This window comes from Anomaloglossus baeobatrachus, chromosome 2 (assembly GCF_048569485.1).
Source record: "Anomaloglossus baeobatrachus isolate aAnoBae1 chromosome 2, aAnoBae1.hap1, whole genome shotgun sequence".
Taxonomy (NCBI): domain Eukaryota; kingdom Metazoa; phylum Chordata; class Amphibia; order Anura; family Aromobatidae; genus Anomaloglossus; species Anomaloglossus baeobatrachus.
In genome coordinates this window covers 463,918,858-463,935,901 of record NC_134354.1, presented here as the reverse complement: position 1 = coordinate 463,935,901, position 17,044 = coordinate 463,918,858, and the positions used below count along the sequence as shown (strand labels likewise).

At 40.9% G+C, this 17,044-nt stretch overlaps 1 protein-coding gene across 2 annotated transcripts in view; it reads right to left on the bottom strand.

Moving 5' to 3' along the window:
• The window catches only part of CALN1 (calneuron 1), a 650,929-nt gene that overhangs the window by 335,873 nt on the left and 298,012 nt on the right, over positions 1-17,044 (bottom strand). For both annotated transcript variants that reach the window (XM_075334231.1, XM_075334230.1), the window contains exon 3: positions 6,276-6,419. In XM_075334231.1, the coding sequence (XP_075190346.1) occupies positions 6,276-6,419 (144 nt within the window). The remainder of the gene's footprint in view (positions 1-6,275; positions 6,420-17,044) is intronic.

The window sequence follows — 17,044 nt, the reverse complement described above, 5'->3', positions numbered from 1 at the left end:
ATCTTGGTTCTTTTAGAAACACAGCGAGGGGACTCCAACCACAGTCTCCCTCGTTTCCACTAATTGGGCCACACACACCCCACTTGACTGGCATCAGTTGACCCCCATTTTCAAGATGAAAAAGATGCTTTGCATGAAGCACTCTCAAAAATACGCGTGCCTTTCCCGTCCCCTGGCTGACCCAGGGGAAGAAAAGTCTTCTGAGAGCCATGACTTGTTCATCTTGGTTCTTTTAGAAACACAGCGAGGGGACTCCAACCACAGTCTCCCTCGTTTCCACTAATTGGGCCACACACACCCCACTTGACTGGCATCAGTTGACCCCCATTTTCAAGATGAAAAAGATGCTTTGCATGAAGCACTCTCAAAAATACGCGTGCCTTTGCCGTCCCCTGGCTGACCCAGGGGAAGAAAAGTCCTCTGAGAGCCATGACTTGTTCATCTTGGTTCTTTTAGAAACACAGCGAGGGGACTCCAACCACAGTCTCCCTCGTTTCCACTAATTGGGCCACACACACCCCACTTGACTGGCATCAGTTGACCCCCATTTTCAAGATGAGAAAGATGCTTTGCATGAAGCACTCTCAAAAATACGCGTGCCTTTCCCGTCCCCTGGCTGACCCAGGGGAAGAAAAGTCCTCTGAGAGCCATGACTTGTTCATCTTGGTTCTTTTAGAAACACAGCGAGGGGACTCCAACCACAGTCTCCCTCGTTTCCACTAATTGGGACACACACACCTCACTTGACTGGCATCAGTTGTCCCCCATTTTCAAGATGAAAAAGATGCTTTGCATGAAGCACTCTCAAAAATACGCGTGCCTTTCCCATCCCCTGGCTGACCCAGGGGAAGAAAAGTCCTCTGAGAGCCATGACTTGTTCATCTTGGTTCTTTTAGAAACACAGCGAGGGGACTCCAACCACAGTCTCCCTCGTTTCCACTAATTGGGCCACACACACCCCACTTGACTGGCATCAGTTGACCCCCATTTTCAAGATGAAAAAGATGCTTTGCATGAAGCACTCTCAAAAATACGCGTGCCTTTGCCGTCCCCTGGCTGACCCAGGGGAAGAAAAGTCCTCTGAGAGCCATGACTTGTTCATCTTGGTTCTTTTAGAAACACAGCGAGGGGACTCCAACCACAGTCTCCCTCGTTTCCACTAATTGGGCCACACACACCCCACTTGACTGGCATCAGTTGACCCCCATTTTCAAGATGAAAAAGATGCTTTGCATGAAGCACTCTCAAAAATACGCGTGCCTTTGCCGTCCCCTGGCTGACCCAGGAGAAGAAAAGTCCTCTGAGAGCCATGTCCACATTGTCAGTGGACAGACGCGTGTGCTTATCTGCCAGCAGACCCCCAGCAGCACTGAAGACAGGTTCCGAGAGAACGCTGGCTGCAGGACACGACAAGATCCCCAAGGCGTACGTGGCGAGCTCAGGCAATTTATCCAGATTGGAAGCCTAAAATGATCAGGGCTCAAATTGCACAATAATGGAATCGATGTTTCCTTGCATATACTCATATATCTGTGTGTCCTCCTCTTTTTCCTTGTCCAGCTGTTTTGTTTTCGCATGAGTATATGTCCTTGTCACTTTCCCATGTGTTTGTGTTGTGTTGAGAGTTGTTTGTCACCTTTTGGACACCTTTGAGGGTGTTTTCTAGGTGTTTTTATGTGTTTGTGATTGCCTGCCATTGTTTCCTATGCAGTTCGAGTTCGGTTCGTCGAACGTTCGACGAGCCGAACTCGAACGGGACCTCCGTTCGGCGAACCGACCTCGAGCCGAACCGGGACCCGTTCGCTCATCTCTATTCCTGACCAGGCCACAAAATCAGGAATTTGTGGCTAACAATCTTTGGGGGGGTGAGGTCCACAGGGAGTCCTTAGCGGTGGGTGCTGTCTCATTTGCTGTCTTAGGGCATCTGTGTGGAGGTTCGTTATCAGTGGAGGAAAAAGATGAGGCAAAGGAGGAAAATAGTGGAAGGTGGGATCCTCTCCCTTACTATGAGTGAGGAAGGCACATGCCTCCTCGGCTGAATACCATCTTTGGGATGAGTGGGATATTTTATTTTCCATGTATGGGGCGTGTGTGTGTATGTGTGTGTGTGTGTGTGTGTGTTTGTGTGTGTATGTGTGTGTGTGTGTGTGTGTCTGTGTCTGTGTGTGTGTGTGTAAAATAACCAAATTTCCAGGTGTGTGACTTTGGTGTACAATTATTCATTTATTAGTTTATAAATAGAAATGAACAGAGGAGAAGAATTTAGAAAGAAAAATATGAAAACAAAAAATTGAATGTAACTTTTTTTTAAATAAAAAAACAAATAAATGCCAATCAGTGATCTAGAGTAACTAATCAGCATTAAGAGGCTGCAGGAAACCCGCTTAGAGGTGGTGTAAAAGGGGTGGGAATACACAGGAAAAACATCTTTGGGCAAAAGTGAGTATGGATGCCGATAACTGATGTTTGTCAGTGATCAGTGGTTCAGCGGCTGCAAGACGCACATACAGAGGTGATGCAAAAGGGGCTAAAAAATGGACAAGGAAAAAAAACAGTCCTGGCAAAAAGCAAGTAAGGCCGCTGATGTGTGTGACTGATCAGCACCCGGCAGCTGCAGTCAAAGTGCTCTGCTGTCAGAAAGAGCAGGCACCTTCATGTGATTATGGGGTTTTAGCCACAGTGGCGCATGATTGCTGTGATGTACCCATATTGTACCTCATGGGTAGGAACTTCTCAAAAGAACGAAGTATGGATACATCATACTTTGAGAAGGAGTTAAATGTTTACTAGTGCTACTGCTTGCATCTCTGGTTCCTGTATGGTCCACAATCTGATATTTACCATTGTTAAGATTATACTGGGAGTTGCCTTTTCATGCAATACAGTTGTATATGGTGGGAGCTGACCTGATATTGCAGTTAAGCGCTGTCCTAGGCTTGGTGCTATATTCACATAGTGATGGTAGTTCTGGTTCGGTATTCATTTACTGATGGTAGTTCTGGTCCTGTATTCATATACTGATGGTGGGTCTGGTGCTGTATTCGTGAACTGATGGTAGTTCTAGTCCTTTATTCATGTACTGATGTTGTTCCTGTGCTGTATTCTTGTACTGTTGATGGATCTGTTAAAGTTTTCATGTATTCATGTACAGTTTTCTGTATTCATGTACTTGTGCTATATTCATGAATAGATACTTTTGGTGATGTATTAATGTACTGATTGTGCAGTTCTTGTGATTTATTTATGTACTCATGTGGTTTTGGTGCTGTGTTCAAGTACTGATGGTGGTTCTGGTTCTACATTACTGCACTATTGGTGGTTCTGTTGCTGCATTCATGTAGATGTAATACATAATTTTTCAGACTTGACAGTAAGTAATTATAATGTTAGTGAGCTGTCTGTTGCACACATGAACAACACAAAGACTGAAACTATTGCTATCTGAAAAAGGCCATATCTGTCATATGAAAAAGTGCAATTCAGATAGTTGTTTGCTGATCAATGGTTTAGCCAGTAGCTATCTAATTTTGCGAAGCAGTCCTGTGTTCCCTATAAGAAAGCTGTTGCCAGATATCTTTCTCCCTATCATGGGCTGACTGTTGCTTCAACCCAACGATATTGGTAGGTTCAGCCGACATTATTGTAATTGGACGGCGTGCACAGGCGGTGTGCACGTCGTCCAAACCCCATTCTGTTACCATTACTCTCCCCTGTTTTTCCCCGCTCCCCAGGCAGGCCTGCCATTTTCACTTGTGAGAATCAGTTTAGGTGACCATGTGACATTGTGGTCCTTCTATCTAATATACTACTCGAGTCACCCCCTGTTTCAATATACAGTGGTGACCACTTGGTACTCGTACTTATTTATTTATTACTAAGGTACCTATTTTCCCACTCTAATGGGCAGCTGATACCAGGTCTATATGCAATAACATCTGTTACTGAGTGGGCAACGGATACTAGGGGGTTTTGTGGATGTACGTACCCATTTGGGCTTATTCTTTTAAATCTATTATACATATTGCCTAGTAGTTTAAATAACTACTCCTATATGTGAGTAATGATGTGAGTTAATGATAAAAGGCACCTATTTTTGTCCTGTATACCGCACTTGCATTCTGTTGGGGGTCGGCGTGTTTGGGGATATATTCCGTGATTGGCTTTTTAAGTGTTTTTAATGCTGATTTGTTGTGTGTCTTGATTGCTCTCTGAGCCAGAGAAATGTGTGTTTTTGATATGTCATCACAATAAAGTTTTTTTTGTATTTTTCTACATAATGACTCATTGGTGATCCCTGTTGAGTATACTCTTTCTCCTTTTCCGTCATATGGTTAAATGTATACTGGGAGATCCCAATGGGTGGTGCCCTTCGTCTAACTTAACCCGATTACAAAAAACTAGCAACACTATAGGGCCACCAACTATCTACACAATGCAATGTTGCCTTGTTGCAGTGTTGTGTTGTGTAGACGAAATGTTTTTGTCAAAGTTGTAGTAAAATCAAACCAGATTTTCCCATACTAATGTGCCCATCACACAAATTACCCTTGAAATGATGCTAGTCATATAGAATAGTTATTGCTGCAGCAGAGCCTTTATAGTTAAACACATTGTCTCATCTATGGGGATATACAGCAGCAACCACTTAAAAGTAGCTTTTTCGTGTGTCAAGCATTGCAGTCAAAGATTTTCATTGATAAATTCCATTTTTGATTGTCCTCTTGTGTCAGGCTACATCAACATGCGACAGTACCAGAACTCCAGCACTGTCTCACTGAACTCATCATCAAATTGTGGAGTTAGGGGCCATACAAAAGAGTGCTATGAACCACATATGCTCCCAAAGGCATACAAGCCATACTTTAGCCTCCTTAGTATATAAAACAACTTGATTGACATATTAAAGCGTCTGAACCTGAAATGTGACTTGCCCTTGCTTCGATTAACACATTTCAATTCATAGCAGGTTGAATTTAGGTTAATGGATCTATGTAATTTTCACATACAATAACTATGTAACTATTCGCAGCTTGGTATGCATTATGCAGTACAAACATCAAAGAGACTTAGAGTTTTTTGCTTCTGTATTGAACATTTTTTATGAGTCATTCTCTTCTTCATTTAGCATACAAAGAGATAATATGGTTAGGGAATTCATTATGCACTGGCATTTTCAGTAATATATTACTAGTTAGAATGCAGTTCTAGGCTTCAAATGCAAGTGCTTGTCAAGTTGTGGCATTTGTGAGATAAATTATAGACCACAGTCATCTTTCTTTAGAATGGCATCCAAATTCACACTGGATAGTAAGACATAAAAAGCAATCCAAATATGTTTAACAGATATAAAAAGCACATTAGCACTGTGTTCATATTTGATTTATGTGTTACATCATTTATCTACTTTTTTTTTACAGTTTGCTAAAACTTCCTTTCACATCAACCTCAGGAAGTAGGTTTAGATAGTATACCAATAAATGTTCCTGGCATTAATGTTGTGTGATCTGTAACCTAAAACAGACTAGACAAGGGAATCCCACAAATAAATGAATACTCTGTTGTGTATAAATTATTTTGTGACAATATAAATTTGAATATGTCCAAGCCATTTAGCCAGTGTGTGTTTTACATGAGAAGATTTTCCAGGTACAACTGGGTGTACTCATCAAACACTGTATTAACTGGAATCTATCAGCAGGTTTTTGCTAGTTCATCTGAGAGCAGCATGATGTACGGTAGGAAAAGAGATTCTGAATCCAATGATGTATCACTTAGATTAATGGCTGGAGCCGTTCTGACACAATCAGAATTTTTAGATTTATCTATCTAGCAGAGCTCAGAAAGCTGTCCTGCCCACACCATGTCCTCAATAGAGATTATACATTGACAGTGACTTGTTAATCAAAGTAGGGAGCGTGCCGGACTGTGACAAGACAGGCATCCCTGAATTTTCAGTGATAACCCTTGCTGGATTCAGCTTACATAGCAAAAACCTGCTTACACATTTCCTTTAACAGAACATAGTTGTGGTACATGAATGTCTTCAGGAGTTTGAAACTATACTATACCATAAAGTAAAAGCAACAGTGTAAAGAGGCAAATGTGTGTGTAAAATGGTGGTCAAATGGCAAAAACTGCTGCAAGGATTCTGTAATTATGTGACGTGACAAAATACAAAGCCTGTTTCAGTTCAACAAACATTACAATGAAATGTATCATTCTATTAGCTTAGACATCAAAATATTGAATATTGAATACTGAGTATTGATACTTACCATCCATATCAAGGCGTTGCATAATAATAGCCAACTCGACTTCACTGGGCATGTACCCCAACGATCGCATTGCCATGCCAAGCTCTTGTTTTGAAATAAAACCATTCCCATCTCTATCCAGTACTCGAAAGGCTTCGCGGATTTCTGTGGTAAAAGAGATTGAAGCTGTTGACAAAGTAGTCATTTGTACTCTGCTTATCAATAGCTGCAATATGTTTCCTTTCACTGACAGGAACAGTACTCGAAAGGAGTACATTCCAAAAGCATTACAGCAGTAGGCGGCAAAATAAACTGAGGAAATGAAGGAGTTTGGATGCTACTTAGATGCATTTTGTTTTACAAAAATGAAAAAAAAATTCCCTGATAATGTGTTTTGCAGTTGTAGAACTTTCCATACTGAACACAATTATAAAAATAATGAGTTTAGTTGCTCTTACAAGCTCTTCAATTTTTAACGTTAAATGGCTTTTAAAATCCCAAAGCTCCCTTGATTCTGTCGCTTTTTTCCATTTTGTGCTGTATCATGCCAATACAGAGATGTTTATACTTTTTGCTGTTGGAGTGCAGTATGTGAAATCTCTGTTTGTAGTCCAACATTCATTTATTCAGTCTTCTGTAGGGGTATGTTCTTTCACCCCTCCCCCAGATGCTGCCCATTAAAGCATGACAGCTGGTCTAGCAGTCTCAGACACAGCCGAGTTTTGATTGACAGAATCTAAAAGCGAAGGTTGAAAATGCATGCCCCCAGAGAAGACTGAAGAAACCCCAGGTGGTCTTCAAACAGAGATATCACATGCTCTACTCTAACAGCAACAAATATGAATATTTCTACAATGGAGTAACCCAGCACAAGCCTGAAAAATTGACAGAATCAGGGGAGCGCAGTGTTTCATAGATGGTTTTTAACTCATTGTTTTTGCACAACTGACATGTCCTCTTTAGGCTCTATTCAGAAGGAATAATACCATGATAAACCAAAATTACTAAACACAGACACAAAGAAGAAGCAAGCATTACAAATATGTGTCTTTTTCAAAACATCGCACTGTTCTCAGTACATGGGAATTTTTTTAGGCCATGGACGAAAACTCTAAGCAGATCCCTTCCTATATATCACTAATTCAGAAATCATGTGTATATCTCCTGTAACAATCTGCAGATGTAAGACTAGATTTTAGCCTATGAGAGGCATTCATACATTCTCATGTTTTTCTTCCAACACTATTATGAAATCTTGGTAAAAGACACACAGCCTGTTGTTTGCGTTCCTGTGGCAGCACACAACGCGATGTGTGACACCGCGGGAGCAACGAACATCTCCTTACCTGCGTCCACCGGAAAAGGAGGAAGGAAGGAGGTGGGCAACATGTTCCGGCCGCTCATCTCCTCCCCTCCTTTTCTATTGGGCAGCGGTTCAGTGACGCTGCTGTGACGTCGCTGTGACGCTGAATTAACCACCCCTTAGAAAGGAGGCGGTTCGCTGGTCACAGCGACGTCGCAGAGCAGGTATGTGCGTGTGACGCTGCCGTAGCGATAATGTTCGCTACGGCGGTGATCATCACATATCGGCAGTACGACGGGGGCGGCTGCTATCGCGCTCGACATCGCCAGCAAATACTAGCAATGTCGCAGCGTGTAAAGTACTCCTTACTGTTGTTCCTGTTGTTAAATTAAAGGGACTAGGGATACAGCTTTATAGACTGTAAATACCGAAGTAGATGCCGAAACGTGCGCATCGGGGTTTGGCATCACGTGTATCCACAAGTCCTCTCTGCTCAGGTAATCTCCCTTATGGAGGAATTCTCAGACCTGACACCCATAATGTGGTGGTGCAGGTGGTGCACCATCACATTATGGGTGTCAGGTCCAAGCATTCCAAAATTAACGATATCGTGGAAAGTGGATTGGTCATCGTGGGCCAGTTGAATGGCTACTAAAGTCTCCCGATCTGACCCCCTTAGACTTTTATCTTTGGGGTCATCTGAAGGCAATTGTCTATGCTGTGAAGATATAATATGTGCAGCATCTGAAACAATGGATACTGGAAGCCTGTGCTAGCATTTTCTCTCTGGTGTTGCTGTCAGTGTGTCAAGAGTGGGAGAAGAGGGTTGCATTGACAATCCAACACAATGGGCAGCACTTTGAACACATTTTATAAGTGGTCATAAAATTGTAAATAACTAATGAATGAATAAAGTTACATTAAAACCAAGCACACCATTGTTTTACTTGTGAATTCTCAATAAGCTTGATGTGTTTTTACATGACCCTCTTCCCATTGGAAAAAATAAAGTTGGATCCAAAATGACCGACTTCAAAATGGCTACCATGGTCACCACCCATTTTGAAAAGTTTCCCTCCTGCAATATACTAATGAGCCACAAACAAAAAGTTGCTATTTCCAACTATTCCCATTTTATTTACGTGTATCCATATAAATGGCCCACCTTGTACATTTTACATGTCATGCTTGTGATGTACAAGATCAGCCCCTCATCTCTTCTTTCAGCCATATATGTCTAACGTCCTCTTGGCACCTCCCATTTTTTTCTGGAATCTATGCATTATTTTTCTTCCTCCTGTATCTATTTGCACTTTATATATTTTTTGCAGAACATCTGTGTTTGATTTATATGTACGGTATTTAAATTACATTTGATGCCCTGTTCCTTTAGTAAAACTGTCGGTTGTTGGCGGTCATTATTTTTATTCAATAAAATTATTATTGTTGACCTTATCGGCTTTTCTTAGAATTTAGTTATATACAGTGCCTTGCGAAAGTATTCGGCCCCCTTGAATTTTTCAACCTTTTCCCACATTTCAGGCTTCAAACATAAAGATAAAAAAAAATTAATTTTATGGTGAAGAATCAACAAGAAGTGGGACACAATTGTGAAGTTGAACAAAATGTTTTGCTTATTTTAAACTTTTGTAAAAAAGAATAAACTGAAAATTGGGGCGTGCAATATTATTCAGCTCCTTTACTTTCAATGCAGCAAACTGACTCCAGAAGTTCATTGAGGATCTCTGAATGATCCAATGTTGTCCTAAATGACTGATGATGATAAATATAATCCACCCGTGTGTAATCAAGTCTCCGTATAAATGCACCTGCTCTGTGATAGTCTCAGTGTTCTTTTTAAAGCGCAGATAGCATCATGAAGACCAAGGAACACAACAGGCAGATCCGTGATACTGTTGTGGAGAAGTTTAAAGCCGGATTTGGTTACAAAAAGATTTCCACAACTTTAAACATCTCAAGAAGAACTGTGTAAGTGATCATATTGAAATGGAAGGAGTATAATACCACCGCAAATCTACCAAGACCCGGCTGTCCATCCAAACTTTGATCTCAAACAAGGAAAAGACTGATCAGAGATGCAGCCAAGAGGCCCATGATCACTCTGCAGAGATCTACAGCTGAGGTGGGAGAGTCTATCGATTGGACTACAATCAGTCGAACACTGCACAAATCTGGCCTTTATGGAAGAGTGGCAAGGAGAAATCCATTTCTCAAAGATATCCATAAAAAGTGTTGTTTAAAGTTTGCCACAAGCCACCTGGGAGACACACCAAACATGTGGAAGAAGGTGCTCTGGTCAGATGAAACCAAAATCAAACTATTTGGGCACAATGCCAAACGATATGTTTGGCATAAAAGCAACACAGCTCATCACCCTGAACACACCATCCCCATTGTCAAACATGGTGGTGGCAGCATCATGGTTTGGGCCTCCTTTTTTTCAACAGAGACAGGGAAGATGGTTAAAATTGATATGAAGGTAGATGGAGCCAAATACAGTACCATTCTTGAAGAAAACCTGTTGGAGTCTGCAAAAGACCTGAGACTGGGACGGAGATTTGACTTTCAACAAGACAATGATCCCAAACATAAAACAAAATCTACAATGGAATGGTTCACAAATAAATGTATCCAGGTGTTAGAAAGGCCAAGTCAAAGTCCAGACCTGAATCCAATCGAGAATCTGTTGAAAGAGCTGAAAACTGCTGTTCACAAACGCTCTCCATCCAACCTCACTCAGCTCAAACTATTTGCAAAGGAAGAATGGGCAAAAATTTCAGTCTCTCAATGTGCAAAACTGATATAGACATACCCCAGCGACTTGAAGCTGTAATCGCAGCAAAAGGTGGCGCTACAAAGTATTAACTTAAAGGGGCTGAATAATATTGCATGCCCCAATTTTCAGTTATTTAGTTTTATAAAAGTTTAAAATAAGCAATAAATTTCATTCAACTGCACAATTGTGTCCCACTTGTTGTTGATTCTTCACCATAATATTAACATTTTTTATCTTTATGTTTGAAGCCTGAAATGTGGGAAAAGGTTGAAAAATTCAAGGGGGCCGAATACTTTTGCAAGGCACTGTAGACTGTGTAGAAACAATAACTCAGACTGTATTGACACGTCCCTAAATATACATCTAAACTAACTTGAATGTAAAGACGGGTACCATTGTATTGTAGTTCTATGACCTATGCAGCTATACCACTAGCTTAATTAGTGAAATTATTCCCTGTAAATGCAAATCAAAAGGTCTCTGTCAGCACAGAATGAATATTCAAACCAAGTTTAGACGCTCATGCTTCATGGCGGGGCTAATCATTTAAATACACCTTCCCACCTGCTTGTTTTCCATCTATGTCCACCCTTTTCTAGCTCTATTAAGCCAGAGCTGTCAATCACAAATGATAAACTGATGTTAAAAAGTAACACACTGATCAAGCAATGATGAAAATCTGATAAAAAATCTGTCCTTTCTCTGCATATGTGAAAAAATGGACATCTGAATGAGGCCTTAGGTTTCACTTAGACATCTGTTTTTCATGTACATGTTCTATCGGTGGTTTTCATGGATAGTACACATACCCATGTCGGTTTTTATCGGCATTAGATGAAAGTCATCAATACAAGTCTACAGGTCCATGAAAATCATACGCAGCTTGTAGATGGCTCAAAGTGCAATCCATGTGCTGTCCGCGAGCAACACTGTAATGTATATGAGAAGCTTTGTAATTTTAATTATTTTTCCATATGTGAAAATCGCTGATGAAACACTGATGGTGAAAACTGACACACTGATCAAATACTGAGGAAAATCAGATCAAAAACACTTATGAAACTTAAGTTGTCTTTTGTGACTGTGAAAAATCACTGACTTCCAAAATGAATACAAAGGATACAGAATCATGATGAGCTTTTGGTGAGTTTTCGATGTTGCCAAAGTTCTGCAGCATTTTTGCACCTATTATGTAAATTAGGTTACTTGCACTTTTTTTTCATTGCTTTTTGGAATGCGTTTTTTTTGTGCATTTTTATATCATTTTTTGACACTGCTTTTTTGACTCTTTTTGGTATATCAAGTTTTAGATAAAGCTGCTTTGTTTTTGATACTTCCTGGTATTTGGCTATGACAAAACTTAATGTGTTTAGTGTGTTTATGCTGCAGAAATTCACTAAAAAGCCATGTGCATTGTTCTGCATCTAATGCAAATCTATGCGGAAAATCTATACACAAGGCCCCCTTCACACATCAGTGAAAAGCACATGCGTTTTTCACTGACGTGATAAAGGTGCATATGGCCCTCCGTGCGCCGTGATTTTGGCACACGTGTGATCTCCATGTCCTATCTGTGATATTACACAGAGATCAGGCACTTACACTCACCTGTCCACGCCACTGCTCTGTGTGGTGCTAATATCTTCCGCGATGTTGTGTCCGGCCGCCGCTGTCTCACCACTGCTGCAGCTTCCGGGTCAGCAGTGCAATGAATATTCATGAGCATAATTAGCTGGCCTGGAAGCAGAAACAGCAGCGGCTGAAGACAGCGTTGCTGGTGACGGGTGAGTTTAAAAAGCTTTTTATTTTAAATGTATGTGTTCTTTCTGGTACATGTTTCACAGATCACACCATTGTCTGGTCCATTTGACATCAGTGATGCCAGAAAATAGTGGACTTGTCTCCGTGTGGAACACACGGACACGCATGTACGCCACATGGAGACATGGTCAGTGGAAAATCACTGATGTGTGCGCAGTCCCACTGATTTTAATGGGTCTGTGCATGTCTGTGATTCTGGTCTGTATAAAAACTGCAACATACATACCAGAATCACTGATGAGTGAAGGGGGCCTAAAATTCAGCAGATCCACAAGAGAAGTTGACATGTTGTGGGTTTGAAATATGCTGTGTAACCATGATGGGTTTTTTACACTGTATAGTTTCACTGCATCAAAAACGCCTTACACGTCCACAAAGTGGATGGGATTTATAGAAATCTCCTGCCCACTAAGCTTCTTTTTTCTCAGTGTAATCTGACCTGTGGTGCGTTTTTCAAATCTGCATCGTTTAAATTTCTCTTGGAAGTTTGCTGAGTTTTATGTGCAGGTTTTTGTCATTCACTTCCATTAGATGTGGAAAATCCGCAGGTAAAAAACTGAACATGCATTGTAAAGGCTGCTTTAGACCCAGCGACATCGCTAGCAATGTCCCTAGCGATCGCACCTGCCCACGTCGTTTGTGCATCACGGGCAAATCACTGCCCATGGCGCACAATATCGCTAGGACTTGTCACACATACTTACCTTCCTAGCGATGTCGCTGTGGCCGGCGAACAACCTGTCACACAGCGGCCCACCAATAGAAGCGTAGGACTGGAGACCAGCCGCATTAACGACACGCCCACCTCGTTGCCAGAGGACGCAGGTAAGCTCTTGTTTGCCATTCCCGGGGTGTCACAAATAGTGATGTGTGCTGCCTCAGGAACGACGAACAACCTGCGTCCAGCACCTGCAATGATATTTGGGAAATGAACGACGTGTTAACGATCAACAAGTAGGTGAGTATTTTTGATAGTTAGCGGTCACTCGTAGGTGTCACACGCAACGATGTCGCTAACAAGGCCGGATGTGCATCACAAATTCCGTGACCCCCAACAATATCTCGTTAGCAATGTTGTTGCGTGTAACGGGGCCTTTACTGCGTTTCTGCTGCGGAAATGCATCAAAGTTCATTTGCATATATAAGAATATCAATAAAGTTTTGCCACAAACTATGAAGTATTAAAAACAAAACCACTTTGTTTAAAACAGGACACACCAAAAAGAGACAAAAACAGCAACAAAAACACAATAAAAACGCATGTAGAAAAACGCAAGTAGTCTAATTAACATAATGGGTGCAGATCTTTCTGTGTGCCTGCGATGAGGTTGTAGTGAGTTTTTTATGCTGCGTATTTTTGCTGTGTCAAAAACGAAGCATTTTACATTTCCAGCAAAGTAGATGTTATTTATAGAAAACTCCTGCCCACTGTGCTTATTTTTTTTCTCAGTGTAAACTGCTTTGCGGTGTGTGTTTCAATTTTTCTCATAGGTGTGGAAAATGTGCAGGTAAAAATGATCATGTGCTTTTTTCTCTGCGGAAACATATAAAAAACGCTTGTAATCTGCATATAAGTATATGAATAAAATTTTGTCAAAGCTAAATACCAGAATGTATTAAAAACAAGCCAGCTTTATTTTAAACATAACATAAAAAATAGAGACAAAAAATGCTGTCAAAAACTCAATATAAATGAATAATACAAAAACGGAAAAACCTAAATGACATAATAGGTGAAGAAATAGTGCAGAAATGTTGCAATATTATAATCTCAACAAAACTTAAGCCCCCGTCACATTTAGCGACTTACCAGCGATCCCGAAAACGATGCGACCTGATAAGGATCGCTGGTAAGTCGCTGGGAGGTCGTTGGTGAGATGTCACACAGTCAGACCTTATCAATGACTCAGTAACGATACAGGTTGCAGTAGCGACCTGTATAACGATCTCTGCTGTCATTGGGACTCTGTCACACAGTGTCAAACATAGCGATGCGTCCTGCCCAGCAGGACATCGCCTTTGACGAAAATGGTCCAGGACATTCAGCAACGACCGGCAACCTCACAGCAGGGGCACGTCGTTGCTGGATGTCACACACAGCGACATCGCTAGCAAGATCACTGTTGCATCACAAAAACCGTGACTCAGCAGCGATGTCGCTAGCAATGTCGCTTAGTGAGACGTGGCCTTTAGCCTAAAGCAACTGTAAAACCTGATGATCCAGTAATGGACTGCAAGAAAAACTCCCTTAGACAATTCATGAGAAAACTATGTGAAGCAATGATATTTAATTACTTGAAGAGGGTTTTACCCCTCTCCTTTAATTACACAAGCCTAAAGAATTTTTTTTTTTCACGTGCCAAGATTTGTTTGATGAATATAGGGTATTTTGGGTATTTTGAGTGTGCTGAATTAAAAATCTAATTACTTTTGCTCAATTGGTTCTAGTTTTTGAGATAATGGACATCCTGAATATAATGTATTCCATCTATGCGACTTGTGTGTGATAACAAATGCAATAGTTTTTGGTCTGTCTTTTGACTCTTTAACAGTGTCCTAGGTAAAAAAAATATTCCATATAATTATTTTATATTACAATTTGTAGGCCTACAATGCCATAACAGCGACTTGGAGCTTTCCTCAGGAAAGAAGTCGGATACAGTAAAAGTTTGTCTACCCAATCTTGGTTTATGCCCAAAAGATCTGTCTTAATATACAGTTGAAACCAGAAGTTTACATACAGTTAGGTCCAGAAATATTTGGACAGTGACACAAGTTTTGTTATTTTAGCTGTTTACAAAAACATGTTCAGAAATACAATTATTTATATAATATGGGCTGAAAGTGCACACTCCCAGCTGCAATATGAGAGTTTTCACATCCAAATCGGAGAAAGGGTTTAGGAATCATAGCTCTGTAATGCATAGCCTCCTCTTTTTCAAGGGACCAAAAGTAATTGGACAAGGGACTCTAAGGGCTGCAATTAACTCTGAAGGTGTCTCCCTCGTTAACCTGTAATCAGTGAAGTAGTTAAAAGGTCTGGGGTTGATTACAGGTGTGTGGTTTTGCATTTGGAAGCTGTTGCTGTGACCAGACAACATGCGGTCTAAGGAACTCTCAATTGAGGTGAAGCAGAACATCCTGAGGCTGAAAAAAAAGAAAAAATCCATCAGAGAGATAGCAGACATGCTTGGAGTAGCAAAGTACATTCTGAGAAAAAAGGAATTGACTGGTGAGCTTGGGAACTCAAAAAGGCCTGGGCGTCCACGGATGACAACAGTGGTGGATGATCGCCGCATACTTTCTTTGGTGAAGAAGAACCCGTTCACAACATCATCTGAAGTCCAGAACACTCTCAGTGAAGTAGGTGTATCTGTCTCTAAGTCAACAGTAAAGAGAAGACTCCATGAAAGTAAATACAAAGGGTTCACATCTAGATGCAAACCATTCATCAATTCCAAAAATAGACAGGCCAGAGTTAAATTTGCTGAAAAACACCTCATGAAGCCAGCTCAGTTCTGGAAAAGTATTCTATGGACAGATGAGACAAAGATCAACCTGTACCAGAATGATGGGAAGAAAAAAGTTTGGAGAAGAAAGGGAACGGCACATGATCCAAGGCACACCACATCCTCTGTAAAACATGGTGGAGGCAACGTGATGGCATGGGCATGCATGGCTTTCAATGGCACTGGGTCACTTGTGTTTATTGATGACATAACAGCAGACAAGAGTAGCCGGATGAATTCTGAAGTGTACCGGGATATACTTTCAGCCCAGATTCAGCCAAATGCCGCAAAGTTGATCGGACGGCGCTTCATAGTACAGATGCACAATGACCCCAAGCATACAGCCAAAGCTACCCAGGAGTTCATGAGTGCAAAAAAGTGGAACATTCTGCAATGGCCAAGTCATTCACCAGATCTTAACCCAATTGAGCATGCATTTCACTTGCTCAAATCCAGACTTAAGACGGAAAGACCCACAAACAAGCAAGACCTGAAGGCTGCGGCTGTAAAGGCCTGGCAAAGCATTAAGAAGGAGGAAACCCAGCGTTTGGTGATGTCCATGGGTTCCAGACTTAAGGCAGTGATTGCCTCCAAAGGATTCGCAACAAAATATTGAAAATAAAAATATTTTGTTTGGGTTTGGTTTATTTGTCCAATTACTTTTGACCTCCTAAAATGTGGAGTGTTTGTAAAGAAATGTGTACAATTCCTACAATTTCTATCAGATATTTTTGTTCAAACCTTCAAATTAAACGTTACAATCTGCACTTGAATTCTGTTGTAGAGGTTTCATTTCAAATCCAATGTGGTGGCATGCAGAGCCCAACTCGCGAAAATTGTGTCACTGTCCAAATATTTCTGGACCTAACTGTACATTATCTAAAAAGACACATCTGCAGGTTTTTCTCATTATTTGACATGAAATTGGAATAAACCTTTCCCATTTTGGGTCAATTAGGACACAAAAATTATTTATATTTGCCAAATGTCAGAATAATGAGAGAGACTGATTTTAGGCAATTTTTTTACTTTCTGCAAAGTCAAAAGTTTACATTCATGTCATTAGTATTTGGTACCATTGCCCTTAAACTGTATGACTTGTGTCAAATGTTTTGGGTTTCCTTCCACAAGCTTCTCACAATAGTTGGTAGGAATTTGGGCCCATTGCTTCTCACAGAACTAGTGTAACTGAGCCATGTTTGTAGGTTGCCTTGCTCACACCTGCCTTTTTGACTTTTTCCATAAATTTTCAATAGGATTAAGATTAAGGCTTTGTGAGCCACTCCAAAATATTGACATTGTTGTCCTTAAGCCCTTTTGTAACCAGTTTGGCAATATGCTTCAGGTCATTGTCCATTTG